Source organism: Pseudophryne corroboree, chromosome 1 (genome assembly GCF_028390025.1).
Source record: "Pseudophryne corroboree isolate aPseCor3 chromosome 1, aPseCor3.hap2, whole genome shotgun sequence".
NCBI classification, from domain to species: Eukaryota; Metazoa; Chordata; class Amphibia; order Anura; family Myobatrachidae; genus Pseudophryne; species Pseudophryne corroboree.
In genome coordinates, this window is record NC_086444.1 from 365,557,973 (window position 1) to 365,577,410 (window position 19,438).

Genomic DNA, 19,438 nt, shown 5'->3' on the forward strand with positions numbered 1-19,438 from the left:
ATACCTGCCACACAGTATCCCCAATTCACATTATGACATTGTGTCCCCAGTTCATATCATGCCACACTATAGTGCCTCCATTTCATATTGTGCCAAATTGAAGTGCCCCAGTTCTTATTATGTAACATTATAGTGTCCTCCACATTACAGTGAGCAGCTAAGATTATGACACGTTACAGTGCTCTCTAGTTCATGTTGTGCCACAATACAGTGCCCCCTTACCGTTATTATAATATCCTCTGGACTAGAGATGAGCGGGTTCGGTTCGTTTAGATCCGAACCCCCCCGAACTTCACCTATTTTACACGGGTCCGAGGCAGCCTCGGATCTTCCCGCCTTGCTCGGTTAACCCGAACGATGCCGATTGTCATCATCCCGCTGTCAGATTCTCACGAGATTCGTATTCTATATAAAGAGCCGCGCGTCGCCGCCATTTTCACTCGTGCATTGGAGATTGAACGGAGAGGACGTGGCTACGTTCTCTCCCTGAAAAGCTCCATATCTGTGCTCAGTGTGCTGCAAATATCTGTGCTCAGTGTGCTGCAAATATCTGTGCTCAGTGTGCTGCAAATATCTACGTTCTCTGCCTGAAAAGCTCCATATCTGTGCTCAGTGTGCTGCAAATATCTGTGCTCAGTGTGCTGCATTGTGGGGACCACCAGTACAGTAGGCCATTGCTGTATCTTGCAGCTCCGTGTCAGACTCAGTTCTAGACAGTATACTGATCATCTGGCTCAATATCTGCTGCATTGTTGTGTGACCAGTATATATATATATTATATAGTAGTACAGTGCAGCATTTTGGTGACCACCAGTATAGTAGTACAGTACAGTACAGTACAGTAGTCCATTGCTGTATCTTGCAGCTCCGTATCACTGCAAGTATCCATCCATATCTGTGCTGCATTGTTGTGGGCAGTATATATAGTAGTACAGTGCAGCATTTTGGTGACCAACAGTATATAGTTGTACAGTACAGTAGTCCATTGCTGTATCTTGCAGCTCCGTGTCACTGCAAGTATCCATCCATATCTGTGCTGCATTGTTGTGAGCAGTATATATAGTAGTACAATGCAGCATTTTGGTGACCAACAGTATATAGTTGTACAGTACAGTAGTCCATTGCTGTATCTTGCAGCTCCGTGTCACTTCAAGTATCCATATCTGTGCTGCATTGTTGTGAGCAGTATATATATATAGTAGTACAGTGCAGCATTGTGGTGACCAGTATACTACAGTACAATAGTCCAGTGCTGTTCTCGCTGCTCAGTGTCAGTTCTCCGTAGTATCATCAGTGCTCAGTAAAATCAGTGCTCAGTATAATCAGTGATTGATCAGTATAATCAGTTCTCAGTATAATCAGTGAGCTGTTAGACATGCGCCCGTTTTCCGCCATTAGTGCATTGGGATTTAGACAATTGATGAAGTTATTGTGTCCCCGGTACAAAATCCCATCTAGATTCCACTTCACTAGGCAGGTGATAGCGAGATTCTACCAATTACTATCAGTGATTTATAATTAATTATTAATTACAGTGATCTTGCCAAATGATTCCAGTGATTTTGTCATTTTCTTCCAGTGATTTTGACCAATAATACCATTGATTAGAACAAATAATTCCTGTGATATTGAGGTGTTTGTGTCGCTTAGCTTAGCCGTCCAGCGACCACAGTGCACCTCTTTTTCTCTTTTCTTTACATCATGTGCTGTTTGGGGACTATGTTTTTAAGTGCCATCCTGTCTGACACTGCCGTATATTTCCAGTGGTACTGCCATTTGATATAATTCCCGACATTACTGCCATTTAATTCCAGTGATTTTGTCATTTTCTTCCAGTGATTTGGACCAATAATACCATTAATTAGAACTAGTGATGTGCACCGGAAATTTTTCGGGTTTTGTGTTTTGGTTTTGGATTCGGTTCCATGGCTGGCCATGTTTTGGATTCGGACGCATTTTGGCAAAACCTCCCTGAAAATTTTTTGTCGGATTCGGGTGTGTTTCGGATTCAGGTTTTTTTTTACAAAAACCCATCAAAAACAGCTTCAATCATAGAATTTGGGGGTCATTTTTGATCCCATGGTATTATTAACCTCAATAACCATAATTTCCACTCATTTCCAGTCTATTCTGAACACCTCACACCTCACAATATTATTTTTAGTCCTAAAATTTGCACCGAGGTCACTGGATGACTAACCTAAGCGACCCAAGTGGCCGACACAAACGCCTGGCCCATCTAGGAGTGGCACTGCAGTGTCAGACAGGATGTCCGATTTAAAAAATAGTCCCCAAACAGCACATGATTCAAAGAAAAAAAGAGGTGCACCAAGATCGCTGGATGGCTAAGCTAAGTGACCCAAGTGGCCAACACAAACACCTGGCCCATCTTGGAGTGGCACTGCAGTGTCAGACAGGATGTCCGATTTAAAAAATAGTCCCCAAACAGCACATGATTCAAAGAAAAAAAGAGGTGCACCAAGATCGCTGGATGGCTAAGCTAAGTGACCCAAGTGGCCAACACAAACACCTGGCCCATCTTGGAGTGGCACTGCAGTGTCAGACAGGATGGCCGATTTAAAAAATAGTCCCCAAACAGCACATGATGCAAAGAAAGAAAAAGGTGTACCAAGGTCGCTGGATGGCTAAGCTAAGCGACCCAAGTGGCCGACACAAACACCTGGCCCACCTAGGAGTGGCACTGCAGTTTTCTAGCGAGAGGATGAGTGCTTCCATCCTCATGTGAATCTGAACCACTAGCCATGAACATAGGCCAGGGCCTCAGCCGTTCCTTGCCACTCCGTGTCGTAAATGGCATATTGGCAAGTTTACGCTTCTCATCAGATGCTTTTAATTTTGATTTTTGGGTCATTTTACTGAACTTTTCTAGTATACTTGATGACACAGAGGTAGAGCAATGGACTACTGTGCCGTACTGCTATATATATACTGGTGGTCAGCAACATTCTGCACTGTCCTCCTACTATATAATACTGCGCACAACTAAAATGCAGCACAGGTATGGATGGATAGTATACTTGATGACACAGAGGTAGGTAGAGCAGTGGACTACTGTACCGTACTGCTATATATATACTGGTGGTCAGCAAAATTCTGCACTGTCCTCCTACTATATGCTACAATGCAGCACAGATATGGAGCGTTTTTCAGGCAGAGAACGTAGATATTTTCAGCACACTGAGCACAGATATTTGCAAGCACACGGAGCACAGATATTTGCAGCACACTGAGCACAGATATTTGCAGCACACTGAACACAGAAACTGAGAGAACGCTGCACATCCTCTCCCTATCATCTCCAATGCACGAGTGAAAATGGCGGCGACGCGCGGCTCCTTATATAGATACGAATCTTGCGAGAATCCGACAGTGGGATGATGGCGTTCGGGCGCATTCGGGTTAACCGAGCAAGGCGGGAAGATCCGAGTCTGCCTCGGACCCGTATAAAATGGGTGAAGTTCAGGGGGGTTCATTAGTTTGTCATTTTCTTCCAGTGATTGGACCAATAATACCATTGATTAGCACGAATAATTCCTATGATTTTGTCATTTTCTTCCAGTGATTTGGACCAATAATACCATTGATTAGAACGAATAATTCCTGTGATTTTGTCATTTTCTTCCAGTGATTTGGACCAATAATACCATCGATTAGAACAAATAATTCCTGTGATATTGAGGTGTTTGTGTCGCTTAGCTTAGCCGTCCAGCGACCACAGTGCACCTCTTTTTCTCTTTTCTTTGCATCATGTGCTGTTTGGGGACTATTTTTTAAAGTGCAATCCTGTCTGACACTTCCGTATATGTCCAGTGGTACTGCCATTTGATATAATTCCCGATATTACTGCCATTTAATTCCAGTGATTTTGTAATTTTCTTCCAGTGATTTGGACCAATAATACCATTGATTAGAATGAATAATTCCTGTGATTTTGTCATTTTCTTCCATTGATTTGGACCAATAATATCATTGATTATAACAAATAATTCCTTTGATATTGAGGTGTTTGTGTCGCTTAGCTTAGCCGTCCAGCGACCACAGTGCACCTCTTTTTCTCTTTTCTTGCATCATGTGCTGTTTGGGGACTATTTTTTAAGTACCATCCTGTCTGCCACTGCAGTGCCACTCCTAGATGGGCCAAGTGTTTGTGCCGCCCTCTTGGGTCGCTTAACTTAGTCATCTAGCGACCTCGGTGCAAATTTTAGGACTAAAAATAATATTGTGAGGTGTGAGGTGTTCAGAATAGACTGGAAATTAGGGGAAATTATGGTTATTGAGGTTAATAATACTATAGGATCAAAATTACCCCCAAATTCTATGATTTAAGCTGTTTTTGAGGGGGTTTTGAAAAAAAAACACCCGAATCCAAAACACACCCGTATCCGCCAAAAAAATTTCAGGGAGGTTTTGCCAAAACGCTTCCAAATCCAAAACACGGCCACGGAACCGAATCCAAAACCAAAACACAAAACCCGAAAAATTTCCGGTGCACATCTCTACTCTGGACACTCCTCTCACTGAAAATGTAATGTCACACAATTCAGTCTGGGCAATGGATCAGATATAATTACTTAGCAGGCAAATCTGGGAAGTTGGTATGCAACTTTATAACCTGAGTCCAGGCTCCCCTAAGCCTCTGGGCCCCATAGCAGTGACACCATTAGCACCCACTATAGCTACGCCCGTGTATGTTTTTTTCCTGTACTTCCAGTTTGACCCCTCTAACGCATTGATAAGAATCATTCAGCAACACCTAATCAAATCCAATCCCATCAGGTCCCTTATGCTTGGGTATTTGAGCAGCCATGAAGCACCCACAGAGAAAAACAATGGTTGGGTCCTGTGGTGTGTACATCTGCACTCACACTAAGTCCATTTATCATTGCCCTGGAAGTTTCCATGAAAATTTACATTATAGATCAAAAAAGAAATGCAATACTCTATATGATACAATATATGCTGTTTTGGTCACTTAATAGCGTATATTCAGCATGGATTGCAATTGCAAAGCAGCTCACAGTAGCTTTGTAAATGCAATCCATAGCAATGCAAATTCATGGTGCATTTGCAATAGCAAGAATGCGATGCGTTCACAGCCTGGAACATCAGAACCATCGGCAGGCTGGGAAAACCTGAGTTTACTCAGACTACTTGTCGCAGGGCGGCTTGCTAAGCCTGCTTGAAAGCACCTAGAATCATGAGGCCTGGGCAGCTGAAAATAGCCATTGAAAGAGAAACGTGGCTTGCTTCTAATGACTGAGCACAGAACATGTCTTGAGTCTCCTAGTTTACTGCTTGAAAAATGTTGAATCATAGCCAAGAAATCTTTTAATAATCATTAATTGATGCCAAGAATTTCAACAGTTGCTCCAGAAAATGTTTTCTGAGAAACTACAACACAATCAAGCACACTGTTGTCTAAGTAGATTGTTAAATAGATGGTGCAGGTGTTCAGTGTGAATCCTCTGGTACTGTTCTTGGCATAATATAAGGCTGAATCTGGGCCCAGGGCTGGTGCAAGGGTGTTCAGCGCCCCCCCCCCCCCCCTCCCCATCCCCCGCGATTATAGTGCTGTCTTGTGCTGCTCAGTCCAGTGGTAGTGTCTTATGCTGCATAGATCAGTCCAGTGACCAGTCACAGTGGTGGTGTCCTCTGCTGCCATATGTCCAGTGCTGCTGTATAGTCCCTTACAGTGTTGCTGTGTTGTCCTGCATCAGACCAGTGGTAGTGTCCTGTGCATCAGTCAGCCCAGTGATCAGTCACAGTGGTGGTGTCCTCTGCTGCCATATGTCCAGTGCTGCTGTATAATAAGTCCCTTATAGTGTCACTGTGTTGTCCTGCATCAGACCAGTGGTAGTGTCCTGTGCATCAGTCAGTTCAGCGATCAGTCACAGTGGTGGTGTCCTCTGCTGCCATATGTCCAGTGCTGCTGTATAATAAGTCCCTTATAGTGTCACTGTGTTGTCCTGCATCAGACCAGTGGTAGTGTCCTGCGCATCAGTCAGTTCAGCGATCAGTCACAGTGGTGGTGTCCTTTGCTGCAATATGTCCAATGCTGCTATATAATAAGTCCCTTACAGTGTCGCTGTGTTGTCCTGCATCAGACCAGTCGTAGTGTCCTGTGCTGTATATTATTTACTCCAAATAAATGGGTTATTAACATTTAATCCAAATATAATTTTACAGGGTTTGCCCTGTGTGGTATAGGGGTACGCTCTCTTGTGCCGCATATTGTGTTATATAACTCCCAAAAAATAATGGAGAACAAAAATTTGGAGAATAAAATAGGGAAAGATCAAGAACCACTTCCTCCAAGTGCTGAAGCTGCTGCCACTAGTCATGACATAGATGATGAAATGCGTCGTCTGCCAAGGCCGATTCCCAATGTCATAGTAGAGGGCATGTCAAATCTAAAAAGCAAAAGTTTAGTAAAATTACCCAAAAAAATTAATTTAAATGGTCTGAGGAGAAACGTAAACTTGCCAATATGCCATTTACGACATGGAGTGGCAAGGAACGTCTAAGGCCCTGGCCTATGTTCATGACTAGTGGTTCAGCTTCACATGACGATGGAAGCCCTCATACTCCCACTAGAAAAATTAAAAGAGTTAAGCTGGAACTCTGCGTTCTAAGATGGTATCACAAATCCCCAAGGAGAGTCCAAGTGTGTCGGCGGTTGCGATGCCTGACCATCCCAACACTGGATGGGAAGAGGTGGCTCCTTCCACCATTTGCACGCCCTCTGCAAGTGCTGGAAGGAGCACCACAGTCCAGTTTCTGATATTCAAATTGAAGATGTCACTGTTGAAGTACACCATGATGAGGATATGGGTGTTGCTGGCGCTGATGAGGAAGTTGACGAGGAGGATTCTGATGGTGATGTGGTTTGTTTAAATCAGGCACCGGGGTAGACACCTGTTGTCCGTGGGATGATTAAGCCCATTGTGATGCCTGGGCAAAATACAAAAAAATCCACCTCTTCGGTGTGGAATTATTTCTCCACAAATCTGGACAACAGGTGTCTTGCCTCTGTCAATCTGTAGTAAGTAGGGGTAAGGACGTTAACCACCTAGGAACATCCTCCCTTATACTGTACGTCACCTGATGCGCATTCATCAGAAGTCAGTGTCAAGTTGTGAAACTTTGGATGAGCTTAAGCAGTCCACTAACACCTAAATCCCTTCTTCCTCTTGTACCTAAGCTCCTGCAATCCACAACGCCAACTCTCTCAATGTCAACTTCCTCCTCAGTCAGGAACGTCAGTAGTCCTGTAGGCCATATCACTGGCAAGACTGAGGAGTCCTCTCCTAACCAGGATTCCTCCGGAGGATCCTTAAGTGGTACGCCTACTGCTGCTGCCGCTGCTGCCGGTGGTGCAGAATTTTTTGAAAAATGACAGGGGTGTGCAGGAGATGCTGTCGGTGGCCCGAAAAATTGGTGGCCACTTTCGACATTCAGCCACCGTGTGCTGAAGACTGGAGCACCAGCAAACACTTCTGAACCTGCCCTGCCATCACCTGAAGCAAGAGGTGATAACGAGGTGGAAATCAACACTCTATATGCTTCAGAGGATGGAGGAGCAGCAAAAGGCCATTCAAGCCTATACATCCACCTACGATATAGCAAAGGAGGGAGAATGCACCTGACTCAAGTGCAGTGGAGAATGATTTCCATCTTGTGCAAGGTTCTCCAACCCTTCGAACTTGCCACATGTGAAGTCAGTTCAGAAACTGCCAGCTTGAGTCAGGTCATTCCCCTCATCAGGCATTTGCAGAAGCAGCAGGAGAAATTAAAGGAGGAGCTAAGACAGAGCGATTCTCCAGAGTATGTGGATGGAGCCCTTCATTCGCTTTGCCAAGATTCAAGGGTGGTTAATCTGTTGAAATCAGAGCGCTACATTTTGGCCACCGTGCTCGATCCTAGGTTTAAAGCCTATGTTGTATCTCTCTTTAAGGCAGACACAAGTCTGCAGAGGTTCAAAGACCTGCTGGTGAGAAAATTGTCAACTCAAGCGGAACATGACCCGTCAACAGCTCCTCCTTCTTTTTCTCCCGCAACTGGGGCTGCAAGAAAAAGGATAAAATTTCCTAGCCCACCCGCTGGCAGTGATGCAGGGCAGTCAGCAGCGAGTGCTGACATCTGGTCCGGACTGAAGGACCTGCCAACGATTACTGACATGTCTACTGTCACTGCATATGATTCTGTCACCATTGAAAGAATGGTGGAGGATTATATGAGTGACAGCATCCAAGTAGGCATGTCAGACAGTCCGTATGTATACTGGCAGGAAAAAGAGGCAATTTGGATGCCCTTGCACAAACTGGCTTTATTTTACCTAAGTTCCCCCCCTCCAGTGTGTACTCCGAAAGAGTGTTTAGTGCAGCCGGTAACCTTGTCAGCGATCAGTGTATGAGGTTACTTCCACAAAATGTGGAGAAGATGATGTTCATCAAAATGAATTATAAATTCCTCCAGGAAGACATTTACCAGCAATTGCCTCCAGAAACTACACAGGGACCTGAGATGGTGGATTCCAGTGGGGACGAATTAATACTCTGTAAGGAGGAGGATGTACACACTGAAAGGGGTGAGAAATCAGAGGATGAGGATGAGGTCGACATCTTGCCTCTGTGGAGCCAGCTTGTGTAAGGAGAAATTGATTGCTTCTTTTTTGGTGGGGGCCCAAACAAACCAGTCATTTCAGCCACAGTTGTGTGGCAGACCCTGTCGGTGAAATGATGGGTTTGTTAAAGTGTGCATGTCCTGTTTATACAACATAGGGTGGGTGGGAGGGCCCAAGGACAATTCCATCTTGCACCTCTTTTTCTTCTTTGCATCATGTGCTGTTTGGGGACTAGTTTTTTAAAGTGCCATCCTGTCTGATACTGCCGTACATCTCCAGGGGTACTGCCGTATAAGTCCAGGGGTACTGCCGTATAAGTCCAGTCCAGTGGTGCTGTCTTGTGCTGCATAAGTCCAGTGGTGATGTCTTGTGCTGCCATAATTCCAGTGGTGGTGTCCTGTGTTGTATATTATTTATTCCAAATAAAAGGGTTATATACATTACTTATATTATTATACAAATTATTTTTACAGGGTTGGCCCTGTGTGGTATAGGGGTACGCTCACCTGTGCTGCATATTATTATAATAGCTCCAAATAAAAGGGTTATTATTATCCAAATTAATTTTACAGGCTTTGCCGTGTGTGTGTGATTTAGGTGTACGCTCTCCTGTGCCACCAATATTGTGCGTGTATTACATCTGGGCAAATTCCAGCACGTCCCATGTTGTTTGTGCCACACACTTGTGTCGCTTAGCTTAGTCATATAGCTACCTCATTGCACCTCTTTTTCTTCTTTGCATGATGTGCTGTTTGGGGACTATTTTTTTTAAGTGCCATCCTGTCTGACACTGTAGTGCCACTCCTAGATGGGCCAGGTGTTTGTGCCGCACACTTGTGTCGCTTAGCTTAGCCATCCAGCTACCTCGGTGCAACCCTTTGGCCTAAAAACAATATTGTGAGGTGTGAGGTGTTCAGAATAGACTAGAAATGAGTGGAAATTAATGTTATTGAGGTTAATAATACTGTAGGATCAAAATGACCCCCAAATTATGTGCTTTTAGCTGTTTTTATGTTTTTTTTCCAAAAATCATCCAGATCCAAAACCAAAACACGAAAGGGTGGTTTTGGCAAAACCAATCCAGATCCAAAAGACGAGCATGGAACCAGAACCAAAACCAAAACACAAAACATGAAAAGTGCGTGCCGCACATCTCTAGTATAAGTATATATTTGGTTCATTTTAGGGGACTATTAATAAAAAGTTTAAACAGGCTGTTTACTCCCACCTACACATTTAAAAACACTTGTCCCATTCAACAAGCACCCCAATGCCATGCCTTGTAACCCAGTTTCCATAATTTTGCACTTTTTCACCCCAAAAATGACATGTCATGTCCCAGCAGTTCTGCACTAAATTCTGACATTTTTATCTTAAAATAGGGATTGTTCCTAACTTCATCTGGTCAGTGGTGCAGTGGTGGTGAATTGAAATTTACAGTAAAGCTACTGCCCTCAAACGCCTGCTTCCCGTCAATCAATCTGCAAACACCTAGCGATCAAAAAAGTTGCAGGATTTTTCCGCAGTTTGGACTCATGTGTGCGTATTATGATCTGTACGCATGCGCAGTCATTCGATAATCGCTCGCCTTGCAATTTCACACAACTGTGATCAGGTCTTAATTAGGCTCTTAGTCAATGTTTTAGTCATAACTTTTGCAAACAGTTTAACGATACAGAAAATGGATTCTCTAAAATTCCTTTAAGAAGTTTGCTGTGTAAGTGATAAGATATGTGAGGGATAAGATGTGCATAAGGGCAGAAGGGGTCTGCATAATGGGCACTACGACTGTGGGCACTGCATAAGGGGCACTACTACTACAGTGGGTATTGCATATTAGGCACTACTGCAGTGGGCATTTTACAAGGGGCACACTGCTGTGGGCATTATGTGTATTAGGGGCACTACTACTGTGGGCATTGTGTAAAAGGGGCACTACTGTGCATCATAACATGAATAAGGGACACTACTATGTGTTGTAATGTGAATAAGATTGTGCTGCTGTGCAGCGTAATTTGAATTGGGGATACTATTGCGTGGCCATGCCCATTTCTTTTTTAGACCCCACCCCTTTAGGTGTCACGCGTCTAAGGTGCTAGTAGTCCCTTTACTAATTAAGCACAGGGTGGGGGGTTCCACCACTCCTCTAGGACCACTTTAAGCGCTGTATGGAAGTAACATATATTTCCTATTTTTTGTGTGTGCCTATAGATCATGTGTGTACTTACATATTTTGTGGATAAAAGTGCTATGTTCAATTTAAAAAGTTCATATAATGTATAGTTAACTCTAAATATCTCAGTTTCTTCTAAACATAACATATCAACTTCATCCACTCCCCTTGTTGGCAATCTGTAGACGCCATACTCATCTATTTTTACTTGTTTAGGTTGTGTTTAGTTGATGATAAGAATTAAATATTGCAATTTTATTTATTTAATTAGTGAGTGACTTGGGGGCAGATTTACTAAAGCTTCTAAAAATGAAAAGTGGTAGTATTGCCTATAGCAACTGGATTCTAGCTATCATTGTTGTATTGCATCTTGCAAAATTCTAGACAGAACAACACTACTTTTCAATTTTAGATGCTTTAGTAAGGCTACCCCTTGATTTTTAATTATATGTTACATGATTGCCTGATTAACACCATACAATATCTTACAATGTAATCTGTTATACCTTTCAAAATGTCTATTTTGGGTCTCATCTTCTACATTATTTTTCCTTTCGTTTAGTAAATGTTCCGATACAGAATGTAACAACACATAACCTATATGATAAATATTAGTGCACCTGTATGTTTAATAATACATAATAGCTCCCTCATATGTATAATAATATAAAACAGTGCCCCATTATGTTTAATAATAAATAACAACACACCTATATGTTTAATAATACATAATAGTGCCCTCAAATGATTTTTATTATTAATTATTATTCTTATTATTCTTATTATTATTATTAATAATAATAGTAATAATAATAATAATAATTATTATTATTATTATTATTATTATTATTAATAATAATTACAGTGCTCCAGTATGTTTAATAAGAAATTATAGTGTTCCTGAACATTTAATAATAAATTCCGCTGACACATAACTGAAATGGCACGTTATGAGATATCTCACCTTTCGCAACCATCTCTTTTCTGTACTTTTTTTTAACCTTTTGCGCACAGTTTGACAAAGCATGCAAAAAATTAATGATGATTTCTAATTTAGCGATTTCACAGTAATTTTACTTTTGATAAATTTTGAATTTTAAAGATGCCAATTAAAGAAAAAAATGTCAGTTTTACAAAACTGCACTTTGATGAATTTCCCTCAATATTGTGAAATCACCACTTGCCTTTAGCTCAGTGTTCTCCATTTCAAAAAAATATGCAACTCATTATAGAAGTCATGCCACGCAGTGGGTGAAAGGACCCAAATCACATCTCTGAAATATCTAATCCAAATGTTCATTATAACCTAAGATAAACAGCCTATGTAAAAATTTAACTTTACGCTATTGAACACTTGTCTCTTCTACCCAAACTCACCAGGACTCAAGAATTACACTGGACTGTGAGCCTCTTTAATCCTTCTAAAAAAATCAAATTGGCAAATGGATCTGGTGAGTATCCAATTTATACTGTTCTGCTACACCCACGTATACAGGGTCCGAGGAGGATAACCTGGAAAGCAAAACTATCATCCATAATAGTTTATTTATTGCTTTTGACATATAGTAATTTAAGGGATGCGACCACCAGTTTTCCATAGTGATCCCTAATATAACACTGCAGAAACTTGACAAAATACTTTTTTTAGTATAGTCTGTATTATAACAATTCCTAGTTAATTATTTTTAAGGAATATAAAAGATATTATACCAGAAATCTAGCCTTTATTATTTAGAATGTAAGCTCTCACGAATAGTGCCCTCTTCCCTCATGTGCTTATCCTTTTTCTTACTTTAATAATCTTCAACTGCACCAAATCCAGCAGTCTTCTGCCACCTGATACTTATTCCAGTGTCATCTGCTGATGTAGCTATGTTTATTTACCCTGTACTTGTCCTATACTGTCATCAACTGTAAGTTGCTGTTTTCCTGTTTGATTATTTGTTTATGTACGCTGTAATCGGGTGCTGCGGAACCCTTGTGTAGCGCCATATAAATAAAGGATAATAATAATAGGAGCTGATGTTTTCCCTGGGAAATAAATTACCACTATATTTACATTTATACTGTCTGTAACATGACCAAATGACGCAATCAGCACAGAGAATAGATATAGTAAGAGGCAAAGCAGTGTCAGTTTGTAGTATATAGGATATATACTGTAGGATACATTTAGCTTAAGGTCCTATTTTATATCAAAAACATAAAATAATGTACATTGCCACTGCTAAGGCTTTTCTCACCCCAGTGTCTGCCTTATTTATGCACAGCAAGGAAAAACTAACAAAATTGTGCAAAAAAGGAATCTACATCCACCTTTCCATAAAATTATAATTTTTTATGTATTTGGAATAAATTTCATAAAATGTGTTAGACTAGCATACAGTATCAATCTGATAGCTAGGGAAGCAGCAGCATGAAATCAGAGATCACTACCCTTACTAACACAAATAAAATACCTGGCGCCAGTGCAAACTTCTGATTGCTGGCAGCTCTCTAATTAGAGAGATTAATTACCCCTCCCAGAAAAAAAACTTTAAAAAATGCAATAAGAAAGTGCTAGCAAATTGCAAAGTGTGTGTGTGTGTGTGTGTGTGTGTGTGTGTGTGTGTGTGTGTGTGTGTGTGTGTGTGTGTGTAGACATAAAAACTTTTCTTATAAAAGGAAGATATATATCATATCTGCTGGTTATGACAACACATATTAAGATATCCACTTTACATTTAAGGCTTAAGGTAAGGTGGATACACACTTAGTGATAAATTAAACGACATGCTCATTTGACCCTTCTTGAGCGATGTTGTTCACTTTCTCGCTAAGTGTGTATGCTGCCGAGCGATGTGTGGCCCCTCAGGTCATTAACAACCGTTGGTGTCGGACGTGCATACAGCTAACTTTGGACTCATCGTCCAAAACTGCATACACGGCCTGGCCATGGCATGACGTCACTGTGCGATATCATCGGTCCAGGAGGGGAAACACTAGGTGCTCATAGAGCCTTGTACACACATAGCCTTGTGTGTACCCACCCTTAAATAAACTCGCCTTGCTAACTTAACTCCTTCAGCTGCAATTGAGAGATTGGCTATCCCAGAAGATTTCCAGGGCATATCCAGCGGTGCTCTTTGGTTCTGCTCTACCTCCTCCCTCTTCACTAGTACTCCGCTCAGGGGGCGGAGTTCTGCAGAATGACGCGGTTGCATTGTGACGTCACGAGGCAACAGCGTCAGTCCACAAAACTCCACCCCCTGAGTGGAGTACTAGATAAGAGGGAGGAGTAGGGGAGGGATTTCAGTGCTGGCAGGCATGAATATACATCCACTTGGCAATGATCATTGCTCTTGGGAACGAGCATGGATCCCAGAGCATGGAACCTCTGGCAACGAGCATGACACCAAGTGTGTGAAACCCCTGGTAATGAGCATGACACAGCGCATAAAACCCCTGGCAATGAGCATGACACCCAGCGCATGAAACCCCTGGCAACCAGCAGGTAATTCATTTAAAAACCCACCCTGGGAGGTGTGACATTGTAAAAATAAAGTCACCACTGAAGTTAAGGGAACAAATGTGAGGCTGATGTTAACAGTTAAAAGCAAGCAGCTGTGAAATGAAATAGATTGTTGCAGTAGTTAGTTTCTTAGTAGCAAAAGGCTGTCAAATTAGATAGATTGTTGCACTGGCCAGGTTGTTATTAGCAGAAAGCAATTCCTGTAGTATGTATAATATAGTGTTGCATTTTCTCATTTAAAAAACAAAAGAGTATATTGCAATTTATGGCCCAGATTTATCAAACCTTGGAGAGTGATACATTGCACAGTGATAAAGTACTAACCAATCAGCTCCTAACTGCCATGTTACAGGCTGTGTCTGAAAAATGACAGGAGCTGATTTCTTGGTACTTTGTCACCATGCAAATTAATCACTCTCCGAGGCTTGATAAATCTGTGCCTGTGGGGGATATTGAAAAGTGACATCTTTCTGACATGTCGAAACTTCCGACTCTAATTGAATATCCCCCTATATCTGAAAGGGAATTATCACGGATTGTTTATTTATATACTTTTAGTTATGTTTTACTCAATAATTTATAATCACACTGTATTTGTTCTATATGCTGTAACACTATGTGCAAAGCTTACTACAATACAAAAATAGGCCAGAGGCAGGGTGAGAGGAGTTTATAGTGGCCATTTTTTCCGCTATATTGTGCCTACTTCTGAAAACGAATGTTCAATCTTGGGTTAGTAACATACACAATCTTAGGAAGCCGCTGAGATGTGGAGGCAGATAAATGCGTTTACAACCACTTTAAATACCAGCTGGTGATGGACAACAGTCCTGAGGAGTTTCTTAATAAAAAGCATGGGACGTTATTTCTCCAGATATGGCTACATAACAATACTGCAATAGTGGCCGGGAGCACCTGCTTGTAGAAATATGTTATCAACTCCATACAAAAGGATGTGGTAAATGAACTTGTTACTAATACTACTGATATATTTTTTCATGGCTATGAATTTCAATTCAATTTAACAGATTGACAATAACCAAACTGACTTTGTAAAAAGAACTCTGATCATAGTGTTTTCATTAGAAACTTTAAACAAGAATCCTTATGAAATAAAAACATAAAGATAATTTTGCTGGATTCAGAAAGAAAACAAAATCACATTTACACTAACATCTGAAAACAGACATGTGGGTAGGGGGGAAGCGGGAAGTGGGGGTGATGAAGAGGGTGATAGCAAGACAATAACTAATGAGGTGGTACTCCATTTGAATGAAAGGACTAGTCAATATTTCTTTCTGTATAATGGATTTATACTATTCACTCTGTGATATCATCATGCACTATAACAATAATGTCAGAATTTAGCGACTCTACATCGATCACCAGTAAGTAATGCTCACTGATCTGGCAGTACAGCAACAGTATTATGTGTACAGCTTTGGAGCACAAGTGGGTCTCTTCCTTAGCACATCAGAAGTATATATGGGGTTAAATCATGATTTTGTAATATCACAGGGCAAATAAGTAGCTTTCCTAATGTTTTTGTTGTATTAAAAATTCTATAGGAACCTATCTGGGTTCAGGGCCCGCCAGAGTATCTAATGTTAGGGGCCTAAACTGACACTGAGGATTTCTAACACAATGGGCCTGATTCTGAGTTGTACGCAAAAGCGAACACAGCATCTATTGACGGTCACCCATCTGCAAGTTTATGCAATGGCATACACACAATGGGTTCGGTATAGTATGCTGTGGCCAGTATCCAAGCGGTCAGCATACCGACGCCGGGCTGATCCCAGCTGCCAGAATGCCAGCGGGGGGAGGAGCGCAACAAAGCTCCTTGCGGGCTTGGTGCGCTCACCATGCTGCGGGCTTGGTGGCTCGCCTTAGGTTCTATTTCCACTCTATGGGTGTTGTGGATAACCACGAATGGGAATAACCCCAGTAAGTCGGCATTTCTAGCGGTCAGGATTCTGGCATCGGTATCCTGACCGCCAGCAATGTGATTACATCCCCACACAATACGTGGTACACTGCAGATATTCACATTTTCTAAAACATCTGTGCATCACAATAATTATATTTAATGCTGTTTTATTCTGTTGATCAGCTGCAATATCGTGGCCTTCTCATCCTGATATTTGTGCTAGGAATCGGAGGCTCTTTCCAGTATGGGTTCCATATATCAGTCCTGAACTCTCCCTCTCAGGTGAGTGCTCTTTCCACCAAGACAAGCCTACAGTATATAGTAATAAAGCCTAATTGAGAAATGATTACAAAAGAGTCTGTCTCAGCTTTCCAATATCACATGAAGTCAGGAGACTGCTCCTTAATAACAGGTGAGCAGCCTCTTGTAATGAAAGTTCTGGCTGTTGTTATAACCTAAATAATAACTACCTGCATCAATGCAGGCAACAGATGCAGCTGTACAAGGTGGCTTGCTATATTTCTGTGTCAAAATACTGTATATATTCCAGGGGCAGCTTTGCTGGGTGAAGACTGTTGCATAAATTCTGGTAGTATTAATTATTTATTTAATATAATGAATCCCCCCAGTGTTCTGCTTCTTTCTGCACAGAATCACAACTTCAGCTGCTTTTGTATGAATCAGAGGTAAGCAAAAAAAAAACAAATCAGGGGGTGATAGGCGTTCAACATTACAAGCCAGGGCCGGAGCTATGATGCTTGGCTAGGCTGATTGGGAGGGAGTATGAGGGGGAAGGGGGCAACTACAAACTTCCTGTCCCATCCACAGAGGAGGGAGAGGCAGAAAAGGGCGGGCGAGGAGGAGAGACAGGAGAGAGGGGATTCCCGCCTCCACCACCTCCGGCTGCTGCAGGTAAGGGGAGAAAGGGGCAAAAAGGAGTGAGGGCAGATATCACTGTCTAACAATTCCCGCCCCATGGAATCCTCTGGTGACACAAGCCCCTCCCCCGTGTGACAGGTGCTGCTGCTGTCTCTGCAGTACCTCCTTTCAGTGAGCCCAGGGGCATGGTGCTAAAACACACTTTGCACACTGTGAGCAGTTATAGACTTTGCAGGACAGCACCCCATTAAGTCCAATGGTCAGGTCAGGTGTTCCCCTAGCCTCCCTAGTTGTGGCCCTGCTACAAGCCACAATATTTTCAGAGTGTCACTACCATTACAACACATACAAACATTTACAAATGTAACAGATTAGCCTGAAAATGTCACTGGCTTTGTACTGTATGATTTCGGTCTGATCTAAATGAAATAGTACTTCAGGTGACCAACTGAGTGAGTACAAATTCAACTTACATGTTATTATAAAAGTAACAACCAAACCACAACATACTAATACTCAACTTTTATCTACCACCACAAATTATCCATCTTCTTAACATAAGCTATAGGGCCCAATTCGGATCAGTTACTCAGACACGCGGGGGGACGCCCAGCACAGGAGTAGTCCACCCTGCATGTCTGGCCCAACCCCTCCCCCCCCCCCCCCGCACAAAACAAAAGCATCGCATAGCGGCGATGCTTTTGTACTTGACGAGTAGCTCCCTACCAGCGACCGCCTCTGCCTATCAATCAGGCAGAGGCGATCGCTGGGCTGAGATGGCCATCGGCGCCGGTGCATGTGCAGTTCAGACCTGAAAACGCACAGCAGTGATCAGGTCTGAATTAGGCCCATAGTTCACATGTAAGGGGCACTGTCATCTGTTGAAGTTGAGATCAGTCCACATACACGCGGGCATCATATACTGCAGTTCTTTAGGTCCTGCCAGAAGCTGAATGTTTTTTTTCTGGTTCCTCTATTATACACCATAATCTGGGCGTTGCTGCCATAAATTAACCCATATGCGTCCATATGATGCCCACAATATATTCATGGTGATTTCTGTACTGTAACTGTGTAAATATACCATTATTTGTGCAGTGCTGACACAGGACTGTAGAGCTAAGTATACTAAATGGGTGCAGGATGTGCGCTGTGGCTCCTCTGCATCAATGGGGCCCATGTGCACCACACATCCTGCATCAATTGTAGATATGCCACTTAGTAGGATTAATTGTGGCTTGGTTTCTTCTGTTTGGAGAGTTGTCGCTCACCATAAAAGTGTTCTTTGTGAGAGGTGGAGTAGGAGGTGAGAAGCAACGTGTCTAGTAGGAGAGGGTTTGACTCTATGGACACCAGTGAACTTATTAGAAGAGGGATTGACACTAGTGACACTTGTAAGCACTAGTGTCAAGGGTTGCCTACCCCTGGTATAAATGATGCAATAATTTTTTTACATGTGCTTATTGACTATATGCCCACAGGATTTTGGGACAAACCACAAAGACAGTAAACCATGCATGTGAGAGACTGCTGACATTTCCACCCCAATAAACAAGATCAACTGGCTGATATGTAGGACTGTGTGACTGTCATGTTACTGCAGGGATTGCCCAACGCATATCATGTAATGGAACTGAAGGGTGCAGGTCATAGAGAACCTTAGTGGGCAGTATGTGGCCAGTGGCCACCAGATGAATCATGCTTGTGGTATGTAATCCATAAATGAGATGTAAGAAAAGCAATTATAACGGATATGCATAATGACTGTCCAGCCCTTCTCTTCCAGTTTGTAAAGACCTTTATCAATGACACATGGATACATCGCTACCGTCTGCCTATTGCTGATAGTAGCCTCACATTATTATGGTCATTCATTGTTTCCAGTTATTGCATTGGAGGGCTTATGGGGTCTCTGGGATCAGGATACTTATCTTCCAGATATGGCAAGTAAGTAAACACTTCACAAGACATGTATGCAAAAGACATCAGATTTAGGGCCTAATTCAGTAAAGATTGCCGTTTCTGCTAAAATACAGTTTCTGCAATCAAATACTTGCTGCCCAGAAATAGTGAAAAAATGCCCATCGTAAAAATTGTGAATGCATCGCAATGGCCCTCATTCCGAGTTGTTCGCTCGGTAAAAATCTTCGCATCGCAGCGATTTTCCGCTTAATGCGCATGTGCAATGTCCGCACTGCGACTGGGCCAAGTAAATTTGCTATGCAGTTAGGATTTTTACTCACTGCTTTTTCATCGTTCTGGCGATCGTAATGTGATTGGCAGGAAATGGGTGTTACTGG

The 19,438-nt window shown here is 42.2% G+C and overlaps 1 protein-coding gene across 1 annotated transcript in view; it reads left to right on the forward strand.

Annotated features, from left to right (window-relative positions):
- Positions 1–16,418: 16,418 nt before the first annotated feature.
- The window catches only part of LOC134945665 (solute carrier family 2, facilitated glucose transporter member 9-like), a 60,810-nt gene continuing 57,790 nt past the window's right edge, over positions 16,419–19,438 (forward strand). Inside the window, exons 1-2 of the mRNA XM_063935136.1 lie at positions 16,419–16,541; positions 18,925–19,085. Of these exons, the coding sequence (XP_063791206.1) occupies positions 16,419–16,541; positions 18,925–19,085 (284 nt within the window). The remainder of the gene's footprint in view (positions 16,542–18,924; positions 19,086–19,438) is intronic.